The 18,477-nt window shown below is 31.4% G+C and overlaps 1 protein-coding gene across 4 annotated transcripts in view; it reads right to left on the minus strand.

Annotated features, from left to right (window-relative positions):
- LOC140063528 (protein sidekick-2-like) overlaps positions 1 to 18,477 on the minus strand; it is an 85,404-nt gene that overhangs the window by 36,812 nt on the left and 30,115 nt on the right. For all 4 annotated transcript variants that reach the window (XM_072109888.1, XM_072109887.1, XM_072109886.1 and 1 more), the window contains exons 6-7: positions 16,901 to 17,009; positions 15,908 to 16,083 (exon numbers count right to left, since the gene is read on the minus strand). In XM_072109888.1, the coding sequence (XP_071965989.1) occupies positions 15,908 to 16,083; positions 16,901 to 17,009 (285 nt within the window). The remainder of the gene's footprint in view (positions 1 to 15,907; positions 16,084 to 16,900; positions 17,010 to 18,477) is intronic.

Here is an 18,477-nt window from a genome sequence, read left to right on the forward strand (position 1 = left end):
AAAGCGATTCACACTAGAACAGCTTGGATACCTTGGATGACTAAAGCTCTGTCTACACTATAAAATTAATGTGAAAAAAAAAATGTGATGTGCCCATATATGGGCATGATGATGTCATATCACTACCAAATGTCGGTATCACTACCATATTTTGGTATATCACTACCATTTTTGGGTATATCACTACCCAGGGATGTCACCACGCTGGTCGGCGCTGGTCGGCCCCGACCAGCACTCAGCATTTCCGACCAGGATTTACAGGCTGCCGACCACCACTATTATTTATTAATCATTACGATATTTATATTAGGCCTAGGCTAGGCCTAACTAAAATTTGTACTAAAACATTTTACCTAGCACATCGTTAATAACAGACAAGCTAGCCTCATATAGATAAGACAAAAGACTACAGCAAATGTTACGTACGTTACTTTATTTGTAACACAATACCAGGCCTACCCTGCCCTGGTATTCATTGTTACAGCTTGTGAGTCATGGCGAACAACGTGCTACACAGCACAGTGTACAAGTTTAAAGTTCACATAGCGACCATTCAAGCGTTTTATTTTGCACAGATTAAAAATACAAACAAGTACGCAGTAATTAAAAATGTACAACTACATAGACCCAAACAAAATCATTTTTAATTGCTGAATGTTTTGTCACCCTGCTTTAATTAAATTATATTATGTTACTAGTTTTACATTGTTGTACTCTACGAACTATTAAAAAAAATAAAAAAACATGCGCATGGTTCAGTGAGACCGGGCAAGTTCGTTCGTTTATGATCGCCGAGCATGGTACAATAATTACACGTCCCTGGGATAACTTCAGGTTGCTGAACTTCAGTTAACCCATAAACACGTGTCTCTGTTCTTCTTGCCGGCCATGCACTACTACTACATACATGCTTGCCGCACAGTTGTGAAACAAAAAATCCGGAATTCGCGGATACGCTAAAATACTCTCGCGCAAAAGAACACGAACATTATATCGAGCAACAAGTAGTAAGGTCTAGGCTAATAATTTATCTACATTATTTGATTAGGGATTAGGCCTAAATAAAGAAGCGCCCGTTTTTTTGGAATTTGGGTTTTGGGGCATCTATCCAAGCCTTGGCTAGGCCTAGTGTCTACAAGGCTAGGCCTAAGCCTGACGCGATCTATTGCTATTCATTTCGTGAGCGTTTTTTTGTTTTCGCGAATAATAACGGCGACTCTCCGGTGGTACAAGGTTAGGCCTAGACCTGACGCAATTTGTTGTTATTTATTTTCATAATTCTTTATGTTTCGCTGAAATAACGAAAAAACCCCGGGGGGGGGGGGGGGGATACCCGGGGTTATTTCTCCCCCCCCCCCCCCCCCCCCCGGGAAATTTGACGACCGGCACTCCAAAAAGCTGGTGACATCCCTGCTACCATATTTTTTGTTTTTTTGATAGTGTAAACAGAGCTTAAGACATAACTGCTTAAAAGTGAACCCTTCCACACTACAGTAATACAAGGTTTCCCAAGATAGAACTAAACATTAAACGATGGAAATACAAAGTGAAAGGTGTTAATGTGTCTTTGATATGCCCCAAGACGATCATTAAAGTTGGGGTAAAGTTCACCAGCATGTTGTAAATCAACTTAGGGGTGTGGGAAACATTTATTAATGGACACAACACAGCACAAACTAACGTAATTAAAATCTACATCAGCCTAGGTGCGAAGTAAGTCATAGCTAAATCAAAACTTGATAGTAAAGGTTCATCTTGTCACGTATCATGGTTAAACACGATATTGTGAAATATAATCTAAGAGAAGACACCTCGTAAACTCCCGCGAGAATTTTAACACGCTTACCCATCAATATCATCATCATTGTCGTTTCTAAAACGTACCAATATCTTCTTCGAAATTAATTACATTAACATTTATGTCGCTTTCATGTTTTTTTAAAAAACAATTGTGAACCGGTAACTATTCATCCAGTAGTTAATCATACGCTACATGTTTGTATGAATGAAGTATATACTATCCATCAAGGCAATTTCTTTATGATTTATCTCTCAAAACTTGTTTTATTCTAATTTTGTTTTATTATATTTAATGCAATCATGTGAGCATTGCTACTACATTTTAGTAAAGTTTTGGTTACAATTTTTTATGCATGTTTTATTACATCACATCCAACAAGAATTAGAGTAAAAATGTTTAAAATAAAACTTTTACTACAGATCATCCAAGTTCAGTCATTTCCCAATAGCTTTATGTTTAACTACCAAATAAAACGACAATGAAATCATTTCACAAAATATAGAACTTTTGGTTTTAATATTTTCATTTTCATTTTATTGCCAAATTTACAATACACCCTAGACAACCAATTTTTGTATTTTTTAAACATTTTTAAGGCCATAACAAGAGGTTAAAAACAGCCGAGGAAAAGACGCTTTAACTATAATTATTGATATAAAATGACAAGCTGTGCTGGCGATTGGTGGTGAAAACTGACAATTCAGATGAGGTGAGCGCATCATCTGCCTCGTTCTGGTTACAGCCCTGATTTTAAAATTAAATTTCCAACACAATTTTTTCCTTTTTGGATACAAATAAGTCACAAGTGCTTCAAAAAATGAAATATATGTCTATAGTGCTTTTTTGTAGGAAAACATTTTACTAAATCAGTATGTATAGTAGTATCAAAAAGGGGACAGAAATCTGATATTGTTAGGTATCAATGACAATAATTTAATATAAAAATATGTATAATCCCATGTTCGAGTATAATCCCACCTCCTATATTTGCCTATATTTTGATACATTCCATTGATAACGCAATCCAAGTATAATCCCATCTCCTAACTTTCTCAGAATTTTGTAATAGTACCCTGGGACTATGCTCAGTCATGGTAATACGGTATGAAGATAATGAATGCCCTGCAGCAACTGCTATAAGATAAAACAAAGGTTATTTACAAGAAACTAAGCAAGTTGAAATCTAGCACATCTACTGATGTTGTAATTGCTATTATGTCCATTAATGGAACACCATGAAGATGATGAGAGGACCTAGGACATTATTGATTATATACTTGTGTTTCTCCTATAGCAATATTAATAGCCTTTGTTCTATCTTTGTTCGATGCTTTCTACATCAACATCCTTTGATTTAAATTGGCTGAGATAACAAGACGGTAAAAGCTTCAATATTTTACGCATTTTATACCAATTAAAATAGATTAACCTCCAGGCTTTGTTCGGTTCTTTTGAATTTTTGTACTATTAAATTGTCACCATTATAAATAAGTAGTCAATCACTGGACAGCCTACTTTAATGAAATTGCGTTAAAGAAATCTGTAAGTTGTAAATATGTTCACAATATTGGCAGTAATACATTTTTTAAAACACTAATAATAGAATACAAATCCATGCTCAAGTATTTCCCATTCTATAATTTAGGCTAAATTAAAGAGCCAATATTTTAAAGCCATCGAAGTATAATTCCACCCCTAATTTCTCCTAAAATTAACACCCAGGCCATCAGTGACTATGTAGTACTATACCATTTTTGCTTCATGCTCCCTAAACAACTGGTCAACATATTTTTTTTAACAATTTTAAAAACTTGAGAACACTAAATTGTTTCCATTTCTACTGTCTACAAAAATTAAAGTATTAAACTAATTCAAATGCTTTTAATCGATTGTTAGCAGAAAAACATGCCATCATAATGTTATATGTAAAAATACCGTTTATGATTTGTTTATAACCAAAATAATCTTACAGGACTTATCATAAATTTGTAACTGAATAATTGATACATATAGTATCAATCTTAAAGTCTGATAAAAATAAATGAATCCATTTAAATCTTTGACTAACATTCCATTTAGAGAATAACATTACTCATCAGGAATCTTTAATTGACAACTTAATCAAATTGGTTTCAAATTACATTGAAACAAATGATGTTGTCAGTGGACCCTTCATTTGTAAAAGAAGATGATATGTCATGTTAAAGAATGTTCCAAGAGAAGCATTGTCAATTTAAAATGATTGTTTTTTGTAAAAAGTTACAACATTGTTTATCAATATCATTATTATTTTTACAGTAAAAATGAGCTAAAGATTTATATTCTACTTAAGTAACTAACGTGTAACTACTGAGCGACAACATTACTTACTTAAGTAACTAACTTGTAACTACTGAGCGACAACATTACTTACTTACGGTAAGTAACTAACTTGTAACTACTGAGCGACAACATTACTTACTTACGGTAAGTAACTAACTTGTAACTACTGAGCGACAACATTACTTACTTAAGTAACTAACTTGTAACTACTGAGCGACAACATTACTTACTTAAGTAACTAACTTGTAACTACTGAGCGAAAACATTACTTACTTAAGTAACTAACTTGTAACTACTGAGCGACAACATTACTTACTTACGGTAAGTAACTAACTTGTAACTACTGAGCGACAACATTACTTACTTAAGTAACTAACTTGTAACTACTGAGCGACAACATTACTTACTTAAGTAACTAACTTGTAACTACTGAGCGACAACATTACTTACTTAAGTAACTAACTTGTAACTACTGAGCGACAACATTACTTACTTAAGTAACTAACTTGTAACTACTGAGCGACCACATTACTTACTTAAGTAACTAACTTGTAACTACTGAGCGACAACATTACTTACTTAAGTAACTAACTTGTAACTACTGAGCGACAACATTACTTACTTAAGTAACTAACTTGTAACTACTGAGCGACAACATTACTTACTTAAGTAACTAACTTGCAACTACTGAGCGACATCATTACTTGATATCTTTACTTCAGTAATTATTATATTATATAATATTATTGTTAACAGTACTTTATTGTTAACAGTACTGTATTATTTATCCTTATTAATATTTATGAATATTTTTCTTTATTATTATAGTATTGCTAGTGTATTGACTGAGTGATTAATAACAATACTGTTTAACAAAATATAAATGACAAAATGTCGTAAACGTTTTTGAAATATTTGTTTGATAACATATTAATAAAGGCCTTGGTGTGTGAACAGAACTTAACAGAGCAAAGTACTGAATACACATGAGGAATAATTTAATTAGCCAATAAGACATGTAATGAGAACAGTTGGCAATCATCAGATATTTTATTAGTGATTTGAGTGACATAACGTTACAGACGCTGAGGTAGAAGAAGATTTGATACAATCATCCTGTTGACATCATCTATCCTATTCAATTGTATTGTTATAGAAAAATATATAATAGTACTGTATAAAAACCCAAAGGCAAATTGCTGAAGAAATCAGTGGCTGGATCTCAATGGAAATACAAAATAAAATAAGCAAAAAGCTAAATCAAACAATAAAATGAAACAGCCAGAACAATTAGCAGAGCTTTCGGGCAACACTAGCCCTTCATCAGTGCAAGTGATACTGTATATTGTTTTCTTATTTCCTTTTATTCAGGAGATACTGACATTAAAGGGACATTATACTGTGAATAGAACAAAGGGACATTCAAGGGACACTGATATTAAGGGGACACATTGTTTGGTGATGTTGCTAAAGCCTGGTTTCCATTAAAATCGCCACAGCGTTTCCATTAAAATCGCTACACGCGCAGATGTCGCCGACGCAATCGGGAAGATTCATCGCAGTCAAATCGGCAAAACCATGTTTAACTTTGCTTATTGTGTCGGCGATGAATCGTATACGCGTACCAAAGAATATTTAGCGCTCGCGTACTAGATCCCCGATAAATTCTAGCGTTTCCATAGAATCGCTATGCTCTGTCTTGTAGCGATTTTTTAAACCAGGCTTAGGGTGTTCCTTAGTAGAGGTTTTAATGTATATGTTTGATATTGTATAAATTTGTAATTGTGATCTTTCATAAGCACCCAATAAATGAAATATATTTATAAAAACAAAATATTAAAATTAAATTACATATTTTTCCTTTATACATTATTGCGCTTTTTAATCATAGAATCTTGGTAAGAACAATATATATGCAAAGATAACAGTAAATTAATGACCAGTATTATGGATGGACTATGCTTTGGGTGCTGTCTTGGGTATTGTTCTAATCTGTAGTAATCAACATATGCATAAATCTATCACTTTTTAAATCTTTAGGCCTGTGGTTACAGTTAACATTTTTTGCATGAAAACTTCAGCCATGTATCAAATCTGACATTAAAAAAAGAATTTTATGTTGTTGAATAAAATTTATATGAAAACTTTTAATAGCTGCACATGCAGTTTGGGTAATCACGTCCAGTAGTGATTGGTTCAATGTTGACATATGAGCACTCGTGAACACTAGCTAGTTCTTAATTAACTTTAAATCGTGCCGCATGCACGGTATGGTAACCACTATTCACTACAATCCATTCTATATAGACATTAAGCTCTGTCTACACTTTCCAGCTTTTTGTCGAACTAGTTTGATAGTGTACACAACTTTTCATTTCCGTTCAGTTGCTTGAAAGTCAACATAAACATTCTTGTGCAACTAGGTCCTTTCAATTGAGTTGTTTTCAGGTCAACACAAACCTACCTTTAAACAAAACTATAGTCCTAGTTCATGAAATGCAATTTAAATAACTATTAAAAGTACAAGATTAACATTGGTTATTTGATCATGTACTTAGAATTGAAGAAAACTACAAGTTGTAAAGAATTTGAAGCAATTAATGTGTTGGTTTGTTTTTTCTCACAATTGTCCATATTTCTAAAGTGACCTCTGACTAAGCATACTAGAATATTGGTTGCTTTAACACTGTAATTACCAATGTGGTATGATGAAAGTCGGACAGGCCTAGAAGTCATTACAAGACAAATTAAAGTACTTTTTTATATGGATTTTAAAAATGCAATTTGTAATGTCTTAACAAATGTATCTTTTTCAGCAATTAAAGAACTTCATGCTTTGATATGCCAACTTACAGTATTTTTGTTTTAATCAACCAACAAATGAAATGATGGTTTTGATCTGTAAAGCTCTGTCTACACTATCAAACTTAATGTAATGTACCCATGTATCATATGGGCACATCATACTAGTTTGATAGTGTAGACAGAGCTTAATACAGTGGTTGTTTAAATTCCAAAACTAAAATGTGAGACTCTTTGGTTTAAACATTGAATTTTACTATGAGGCACATAATTAAAATTCATTCAAATCATTTGACATGGCCCCTAGGTAACCCGAAAGGGAAACATTTTAGTTGGTCAAACTATAAATAATTGAAATGTACCATGCTATATTAACTTTAATTAAATTATTACGGCAGCATTTGTAAATATTTTAGTTGGGTAGTAATACTAAAACTTTATGGACACATTCATTCATTGTAAGTAAATGAAACAATGGTTTTCATATTTCAACAAAAGAAAACAATTAGTAAATAATTGATGCATATAAACGCCTACATGTGTTATAATATCCATTTACGACACGATACCTAGCATTAACAAACCTCTTTTCAGTAATGTTACACCTTCTTGTCTGAGTAGGTTCAAAGAGTCATTTATTTATGAATTCAAAAGTTTGGTAAGAAAGCAATTGTTATTACTAGACTGGGACCCAGCGTAACCCCATGAGAAAGAAGGGTTTCTGATGCACAAGGATTTTCCCATGTTCATATTACTGAATCTTTGAATTAAAATAATAACGTAATGTGTCTTGGCAAGCACAGTCTGTGAGTTTCCAGCCCAGTATGTGTGGTATATATATTACATTATAAATCAATCGTCTTATTTATAAGGCGCCATATCAACAGGACTTCTGTAATTTATGATACTTCAACAACATAAATTACAAGAGGAGACAGAGCTTTAGTGTGTTTAATGACATAATTAGTAAACACAGCTATTCTTGTATCCAGAGCATCAATGGAGGAGCTATCCATAAGATACATGATCCTGTTGATTGCTCTGCTAAATGGTAAATGTTTGAGGTAGTTAGAGCTAGCCATAACAGTCTGTTGTGAATTGATTGGCCTGGGAAATTGTAAATGTTACATTAAAGTTAATTAATGTTAAAGTGTTGAAAGGAGAGAATAAAATTATTGTGCATTCAAACTTGCACTTGTGCTGACCCAAAAGGTTTTAATGGTCATTGTGTATTTTGAAAAGACCACTTGGGAGAAGTTGCGCAGAGCATCGGTTTGGTAGAGTTGCTGTACTATAATAGAAATTTTACGATAGCCTGTATGATGATTATGACTATGTAGACACTTAAGCGTGGTTCCCACTAGCGACGCAACACAAGGACGTAACGCAACGCAAGTGAATTGACCAATCACAAGCGATGGCTTATTCGCTTGTGATTGCTAACTGTCTATAACTTAGCTTGTCATTGGTTAAAACACTTGCGCTGCGTTTACGTTCTTGCGTTACGTTCTAGTGGGAACCAAGCTTTACTGACGCGTAGGTGTTTACCAACGCATAGTCTTACGCGAATGTTATTACGCAGTCATCCTTATACCCTACTATTTTGTAAACTCAATATTTCAGTAAAGAGGTCACACTTGAGTGCACATGATATATTTCTGCAGGTTGAAATCCCCAGGTAAATATATTATCCATACATTCATAATAATGCTTTATTAACAACATTCAATTGATTGATGAAAAATAATGTTTAATGTTCCAAATACTGATGATTTTTATATTATGTAGTAAATTATTTATTTATCATCAATAAAAATCCTTAAGCTATAAATACCTTTAATTTGAAAATGAATATTATGTGCTATTGAATAAATCCTCCCATCATAATGATACTAGCTGCTTTTGTCATTGATACCGCATAAAGCAATCGCTTTTGACTGTTTGCATTTGACGTATTTAATTATTATAACGTTGAACTTAGAAAGATGAACATAAATCAGTCATCAGATTTGAAGAAACAAAATATATCTGATTTGAATTTGATATTTCTGCTAAAGCCAATAACAGGCTAATTGTCTACTAAATCAAATCAATTAATTACCTAATAAGATTGTTGATAAGTCTTTTAGACATTAATTACAAAGGTAACAATAAAGCACACTGACTAATAAAGATTTTAAGGAGTTTACGAAAGAGGACGTTATGGGGATGATGATGATGTAAAGATGTTGCTTACTGATGCGAAAGAATTCTGTTTCAAATCTTGATTTACGCAACCATCATACATCAGTGATCATCGTTACGCAGTTATGCTCATATAATCCTTTTTTCCGAAACTCAAAACCTAATGCTAACTTTATTTCATGAACAATACCACAGTGCTATAGTATTAATAGAACTATAGTATACAGTATTTACTATAGTGCTACACAGTAGTATATTTACTATACATTAGTGCATTTATGATATGGTAGTGCTTAGTATATTTACCATAGTGCTATTGTATATTTACCATAGTGCTATTGTATATTTACCATAGTGCTATTGTATATTTACCATAGTGCTATTGTATATTTACCATAGTGCTATTGTATATTTACCATAGTGCTATTGTATATTTACCATAGTGCTATTGTATATTTACCATAGTGCTATTGTATATTTACCATAGTGCTATTGTATATTTACCATAGTGCTATTGTATATTTACCATAGTGCTATTGTATATTTACCATAGTGCTATTGTATATTTACCATAGTGCTATTGTATATTTACCATAGTGCTATTGTATATTTACCATAGTGCTATTGTATATGTACTATATCACCTGTCTTCCTTTGCCTACTTATATCCATCAAGCAACTTCAATTGTTAATATTAAAAGGCAATTTTAAAACTAAATTTTTGATTTTTAAGTGCATTGAGCATAATGTGTATAAACCAAAATTATTTAAAGGAATATTATACATGATTTTATATATAAAAAATGTCCGTTATTCACTGTATTATCTTGTAATTTATTAAAGGCTTAAAAGAATGCATGAACAAAATGTCAGAACAATCTGTAGAGTTTAATTTACAGAAAACCTTACGGGTAACAAGTAAATTGTCAGCTAACAACTAACTATTAAATATCCTGTAACATCTAATACACATATATTTTCATTATTTTCTCATGATTGCTACATAGAAGACATCAATCATGCATTTCTTTTGACTGAGAGCCTTCACTGTTTTCATCATCAAAGTGATCTACGTGGTAATATGAAATTATGCGACGAGATATAAAAGCCCAAGGTTTTTTTCCATTATACAATGATTAATATAAAAACTCAACGAGGTGGATAATACTTTTTTAATGTTGCCCCTGGAAATGCAACCTCAATAACTAGTTTAAAGAGGCATTCAAATTAATTATACCAATATAATAATGTTTAAACTAATATATTAAATGTATAAATTAATATATGTTTTATTTTAGCCCCTGAGGCTGACAATAGCTAAAAATAGAATCACCTATTTTTATAAATCTGTAGATCTGTTTAGTTTTAAAACTGAATTAATTGGTGATGGTGATAATGTAGCAAATAAAGCACCAAAATAAGTTTAGTCAAATATGAATTTCAAGATTGAATACAAATTTTGACTATTTTTATTATGATCTCTTCACACATGGTTTTTAAAATTTTGTTTTAGCCTACGTAGCGTAATAATTTAGTAGCGTTCGCAATAACACTGGTCCGCCAGCCAATGGCCAGTTAAATGTGTGGTGGACCAGTTAAATAGTCAAATAAGTCTGCTTGGCCAGCTAAAATTTCTGTGAAATCTGACGAAATATGAATAATAATACTCAATTCACCTTGTCACGATTTAAAGGTAATGTTCAGGTTGATTGCCTCCCAATTATATAAGCCAATATTATGTGACCAGTAAAAGGAGTGGAGGACCAGTATAATGTATTTTTACTGGTTCTTTTGTTTAGTTTAAGGAGACACCTGTGATAGCTTTTAATTTATCATGTTTTGATATCATTATTTTAATTACATAGTCTCCTTCCAAATAATATTTTTAAAATAGATTTTTATTCCTTCATATTTTTTATTATGTGGAAAATAAATATTACTATTACTATCCAACCTGTTAAAATGTATCTGTCAAATGGCCAAATTGTGTTAGCTATTAAGTATAAGCATAGCTAAAGTATCCAAAATATAGATAAAGTATCCAAAGTATAGCTAAAATATTAATTTTAAAGCATTTCTTTGAATCTATAAATTTACTGTATAAACACACCAACAAGAATATTCCTCTTCTTATATTTTCTCATCAATTACATGACTAAAATCTGCTGCCCAACACAAGACAGCAATATTTGATTAATGATTCCATCAAAACAGACTATTTGTAGTGGAGTGCATCGGAAAAGCACACATCAAAATTAACCATAATGTTTTCAAACACTTTGATGCATATAATAGCTCGGCCTTGATACATGTAGGTAAAAGCAACGATGGCGCTCTTATCGCAGCATGTTCATTAGACGCTATAACTTAATTGTACATTACGTTAATTGGCATAGACATTAAATTGGTCAAGTTAAGTAAAGCAAATTACTTTTTTTAACTACTTTAAAGTAGACGTTTTTAAAATGTCTCATGTCAATTTTTTGAAGTGCTGGGCGAAACTTAAATAACGCTTAAATAATGTAAAATGCCATAGAGCACACAAGTAGTAGTACTTATACAAAAAGTTACTACTAATATAGTTTAATAAAAGTCATCAACAAAATAATTCAGCAACTTTTGTATCAGATTATTATTTATATTGTATTGAACCACAAATATAAATTATCATTTCATAAGGTGAATCCATAAAACATCCTATAAATATTTTACTAAAACCTCTATTAATTAGAAAACTTACCCTGCCACAAATCAATAATGTGCACTGTTGCGACACACAGATACTTTCAACCTCCATACAAAGTACGTCAGTATGGAATAAGTGGAAAGGCATGCAGCTATATATAGTTAAGCTACTGGCATCTACTTTATTATATATTGTACATGCAATTCATACCATATTATATATCTGGGACCAAACATCCTACGATTATGAGACTTGTCAAAATTATCTTACTGCAGTTACTGCAGTAACCATTGAAAGGAGTCATACAAAGAAGGTAGGATGTCCATCAATGTTCCTGCAGGTAATATTTTCTTCCAAAGACAATATAATAATTTTGACAAAGCAAATAATTCCAGTCTGAAAATGATGCTATATACGCAGCCAGGTCATAAGCCAGGTCATAGGTCATCGGGCATGCATTGATTGGATGAAGCCTTGGTCCAATAATCTTTAAATGTCATAAATAATATAAATTTCATCAAAAAAACAATCACTCATTCCCTGAATAACAACTGAAGATCACACATGAACTGCTATTTATTATATTTATATTATATGCAATGTCTTAGATCTCTAATTCCACATATCCAGGACTTATTATGATATAAATAATATGGAATCTGAAATATCCTAATCTAGAAGATACTGTCATCATGCATAAGTAACCATGCAATCTTCATAGCAAGACCATGCAGGTTGATATTAGAAATAGGGTCCAAATACTGCAGCAATCTATTATAAAGAATATATACATATAGATTTACTGCAGTAAATACAATAGTAACTGCAGAATATTTTGTAGTATATAATGACAAGGTTTAAAACATATTTGATTCAGTAGATCAAGCATGCAATAGCATTCCATTCTGCGTATATTATATCGAACAGCAAAACATTAGCACGGCAAAGTCATCACCAACAATGCGCGTGAGCGTGTGAGTTATGACTCTTTAAACATGCAGTACGTTTTTTTTTACCTGGCCCTGAACACCGTGAGGGTGTGATGCAATTTGTTGCAAATAACCGTGAGAAGTGTACGTGTGCAACGAACGTGAAGAAGCGAAAGATGGGGAGAAAAGCATACATACATTTTTCGTGAAATTTACGTGATTAATAATAAGACGATTAAAATTAAAATATACAATACAAAGAAATACATTTAAAATATTTTTACAAATACTATTACATACCAAAAACATAACGATTTCAATATTGTGAGTGTAAATGTGTATAAAGATGAAAACAATTATATTTAAATTTTTATTTAAATTTTATTGAAACATCATCTGTTATATTAACACTTTGATTAAAAAAATCATGAGATATTGCAATTTTTAAATTAATTTCTATTAAATAATATTCAGGATCAATTTTGTCAAAAACTAATGAAAGTACAGGGTTATTTATTATAATTAACGGGAAATTAGCGAAGATGGTATAATTGCGTACCATCAAAAACACATCATCAAATGGAGACGCTAATGGAATGATCATCTTGATAGATTAAGAATAAATCTTGCAAGGCAGGTGGAGGGAATCCAAGTAATTTTATCATCAATGAAGTAAATTCAAGAAAATTACTTTTCCTTTCAAACAATTGAAGGTCGCTGTATTATCCGAGAATTTCTAAACGACGTAACGCTGGATTTGGTTCGGTTGAGTTAATAACGGATATGGCTTGTTATGTTCTATGTAGCGTGGAGTCAAATTTACATCAGAGTTATTATTTATTCACTGCTTTTATAATATTATAAGAATTTTCTCTATTTTCTTACAATTAGTCACAAGTCATTGCATGCCTTGTAAGCAATTAAAGTTTTATACGTAAAATCGCAGAGGAGAACGAAAGCTAAAACACAAGTTTCAAATTACAAACACCCGGTTAAAATTAATATTAAATATTTATAAAATTTAATGAAACTTCTGTTTCATATTTCTTGATGTTTTTACGGTAATGGTTAAATCCTGTGTTGTTACTAAGTGTTTTACATTTTTCAATGAATTGTTTATAATATTGTGAAGCTAATTTGGCTAAAAGCAGGATTGTGAATTATAAATTTAGTATTAGTGCCTTGTCTAGACAATCACAGCTTTTTGGAAAAAATAATATCATCATTGTTAGTATAGGGCTAGAATATTTAACTATTCTAAACTAAAATCCATTTTTATCATAACATTTTATGATTCCAAATTGTCCAAAAAAATGTTTTTGTCTATACGTTTATCATTGTATGCAAGTGCATAGGGTATATAATGCAGTGTGAACACCAATATATACATTGATATACATTACATTACGCAACACACAAAACAACATTCAATAAATTAGAAATTCTTGAATAGAATTTAGCGGTATGAGAACTTCAAAAACTGAAGAAGGACTAACTTGAATCTTCAGGGCTGCCATTTATCTTTGTGCTTAAGTGAAGATATTTAAGCAGTGCTAATAAGTGAAAAATTCCTTTAGCTTTATTAATCAAATTAGTTTTTTATACTTTAGGAATAGACTTTGCCATCGAAGATTTAGGGGAACAAAATATGCATAAGAATGTTTTTTGAAAACTGACTTATTATAGCAAAATGAAAAAATATTATTTGTTGCTAAAGCATGTTTGATAAATGGACACCTGTAATTTACAGGGTGTACCCTGAATAAGCTGAGTGCAAGCATTAAATTGAAATATTGTATGCGCACAAAATAAAAAAACAACCATCAAGTTTTCATAAGAATCAAGTGTTTCTGTACATTTCAAATTTTGTCATAAATTATATTTAAATGGCCAAAAAAACATCCAAAATGAACTATATTACTGGCTTATGTAATTAATATTGAATTGAAATAAAGTGATTTATTATAATATTCACTGATACAAAAATAACCAGAAGTTAAAGGTTTTTTCCCAGAACAGTACAGTTTTATATCAATTTTTATAATAAATTATATTTTTAATCAAAAAAAATTATAAACAGACGTATACTCTACAAATGTAATTTATGTTGAATTGAAATAAAGTTATTTATTAATAATATTCACTGATTGGAAAAAAAGCAATTTGATCATAAAACACAAAGAACACTCATACAAAAAGATATATAACAATTAACAAAAAAAGACTAAAAAAAAACATTATTAAATATACCACTTAACATAACAAATTCGTATTCACAATAAGTGAAGGAATATAAAAAATATTTCAAGCATTTAAACACTTTGTTAATTAAATTCATAATTGCAAAAAATAGATTACAATAAATATTCGGTATAAAAATATAAACCAAAGCATTTGAAACAAAAATGAAAGGTAGTTTGTGTACAAAATTGCTCGAAGATAACCAATTAAACATTATAGATATTGTTATTATTTAAATAAGAAAGAATAAGAAAAAACCAAACAAACCAAAATAAAGTAGGTTAATACTTTTCAAAGCAATTTATGTAAATTTCAAAGGTCAGCTATTTTTAAAAGACATTTTATAATCCTGTTTTGGAGAAGGTATACAATTGTAGACTTGTGTTAATGACAAGACAACTAAATCAAAACAATTGTATTAATAAATAGTATTAATATGGAATACTGCAGTAAAGGTGCTGCAGAAACAATTAGAGCTCATTTAAATGACATTGATACATGTAATGACTTGTTGGAAACTTTCCTTTGAATTAATGAACATTTTAAAAACTTAATTATTTTGGACTGGCTAAATTTCCTTCAGCGGAAAGTCTATTTGGCTATTATGATGTTGATTTTGATGATGTTGATAATAATGACGATGACAATGATAGTGATACCAAAAACAGGAATATGCCAACTAGTATCAAAGCATGACCATGCACACCCTTCACCATCCCACACATCTGTAGTGCAGATTGCATTTTGTGCTGTTGAACTTCCTATCTTAAGTATCAAACAAGTTCCAGAAACCAAAATGGCCCCATGGCATCATGCATTCCAGGTAGAAGGCCTACAATTTTTGTAATGGGTGCGCTTTTTGTATAATTGTCTAAAAAGTAAAAAAACGTAATAGTAGTCAACTACTTTGTGTATAACTATAAATAAAAAGAAGAAGCTTACTGTAGTATGTAAGATTTGCAGTAACTTCAATTGGTTGCTGGTTGGGCATTGATGCAATGCACACATACGCTCCCTCGTCCGATGTTGTAGGTGCATATATCCCATATTCAGAACTGGTGGCATCAGCAAGGACTTCACCATTTAACTTCCATGTGTAGCTGAGCTGATCTAGTGGTCTAAAACAAATGTCATACAGATTGTAACTTGGATTTGGAGTGATAATAATATAAAACGTTGCTAAAGTGAGAAATGCTCTTAAAAATTAAACAGCATTATTATTTATTTTTAAAGGGACACCTTCAAGACACAAAGTTAACAATGTGTCCCCTGAATTAGGAGTCTTCCTGAATAGGCTACCTTTCCTCTTCTTCATTCCACAGGAAAGTGTCCCCTGAATAGGGGTTTCCGAATGATAAGACATTTTAGTTTGTCTTGCAAAAACTACTTCAATTTTTAATAACGCTTTAGATACTCAATATTATCTGATGGCATAGTACATCCTAGTAATTTACACTTCTTACAAATGTCATGGCACCAATGATGTACTAAATCTGAAGTATGATCTTTCATAATCATAAACCATGTTATGAAAAGACGACAGGTGCCAACATAACTAATTATACGAGACTTGTTTGTCGACGCCAACCCTCATTGTAAACTTTACAACTTTTCCAAAATTCTGGAAACCCTTATAAAAACTATATTATATACTCTTTATGTAATCAATTATTTAATTTATATTACAATTCAAACATTAATGGAGCTGTAGCATGCTGGTTAACGTGCTTGTCTTCCAATCCTAAGTTCCAGGGCCCAAATCCTGACCTAGTGTCGGGGTTACAAATCATGACTGTAAAATTCCTGTCGACTCAAGTGAGACTTATGATATAGTTTATACATCCTGTAACTAGCATGTTTCTCAGTTGGGTGTGTACAGTATAAAATTAATATTAACAATGAATTGATAAGTAATAATAACACAGTTATACATACCTGGCATTTACAATACATTCAAGACTAATGAGTAGATCTGTGTCGATGAATACTGTGTTTTTAGGTGGTACAATGAGAGTTGGAGGAATTATACTGTTATCAATACTACCTGTAATAAAGCAACCATCATATAAAAGTATTAGTATTTTGTTTTGTCAATAAAGACATTTTTCAATAAAGCTTATCAATCAATAGTATAAAAAATAATATCATTACTGTACATGGCTGGATCACAAAAAGGATGTGGGTAGCAGATAAAACCTGAACAGAACAGAGACATATTAGCTAATAATGCATAGGATAAGATATAATAATAATAATACCACATTTATATAGCGCCCTTTTCATGAGTAATCATGCTCAAAGGCGCTTTACAAGCATTATTACCCCAGTATTTTTTTTGGGATCAAACACGTATGGAGTAACCAGCGCAAAGTTGTGTCTAGATCTAACTGGGTACCCATTTATACACCTGGGTGGAGAGAGGCAACGTAAATAAAGTATCTTGCCTACGGATACAAGCAATGCGGCGAGAGTTGGATTCGAACCTAGGTCTGACGATTGGTAGTCCAACGTCCAACACACTGCGCCACACGCCCTTACCCATAAGATACAATATACAATAAATCCAACCTCTCATGGATGGAGTAGTTAAAATTAGGGTACAAGCTAATCGAGATAAACTGAGTAGATAAAACAAATGTACAAGACCAATTTATCAAACAAAAATTAATGGATCAAAATGGAGACGAAAATGTGAGCATTCTCAAAAGAAAATGTTACGAAAAACGTAATGCCACAGTATGAAAAAAGTTTTTAATTATCATCAAAACAAGACATAAAAATCAATATTTCCCACTTTATAATATAAAGCAGCAAAGTTTGCAACTTGTTATTCAATTTCCTTTACATACTGTACATCAACCATTTTGTCTATTACAGGTAACAGTTTATGCTCTGTCTAGAAACAGGCAGACAAGATGCCAATACAGTGGTAAGCTGCGTTTAAAGCATCAATGGTTTTAGCACAGGTAACTGAACAAAGAATATTATAAATGTCTTTCAAGACAACAAAATCAATATAGTACTGGCATATAAAAATTAAGTGAGCAAGGGAGATAAATTATCATATCTACAAAGGTCAACTTCTATTTTTATACATTTTCTTAAGCTCTGTCCACACTATCAAATACTAAATAGACAAAAAAGTGTGATATACCCAAATATGGTAGTAATATGACATCATCATGTCCATATATGGGCATATATTTGTTGTCGCATAAAGTTTGATAGTGTATAAAAGAGCTTTATACTCATCTAGAAAAATAAATTTAATAATGATAATGGATAGTTAATAATATCTAATCATTCTTCTTAAAGAAAGGGCATATGTTTTCTAAAACACATTCTTTCTATAAGTACTGTAAACTAAGTGACTGAATTGATCTATAGGAAAACATGAATCATGTATTCCTACAGATCTGATTTTAATAGAACCCGAGTGTTTAAAATAAAGAGAAAAAAATAGACATTTTTATACAATTAAATTAGCTTTTAATACTGTACCAAAGTAAATT

Source organism: Antedon mediterranea, chromosome 1 (genome assembly GCF_964355755.1).
Source record: "Antedon mediterranea chromosome 1, ecAntMedi1.1, whole genome shotgun sequence".
Classification (NCBI taxonomy): Eukaryota; Metazoa; Echinodermata; class Crinoidea; order Comatulida; family Antedonidae; genus Antedon; species Antedon mediterranea.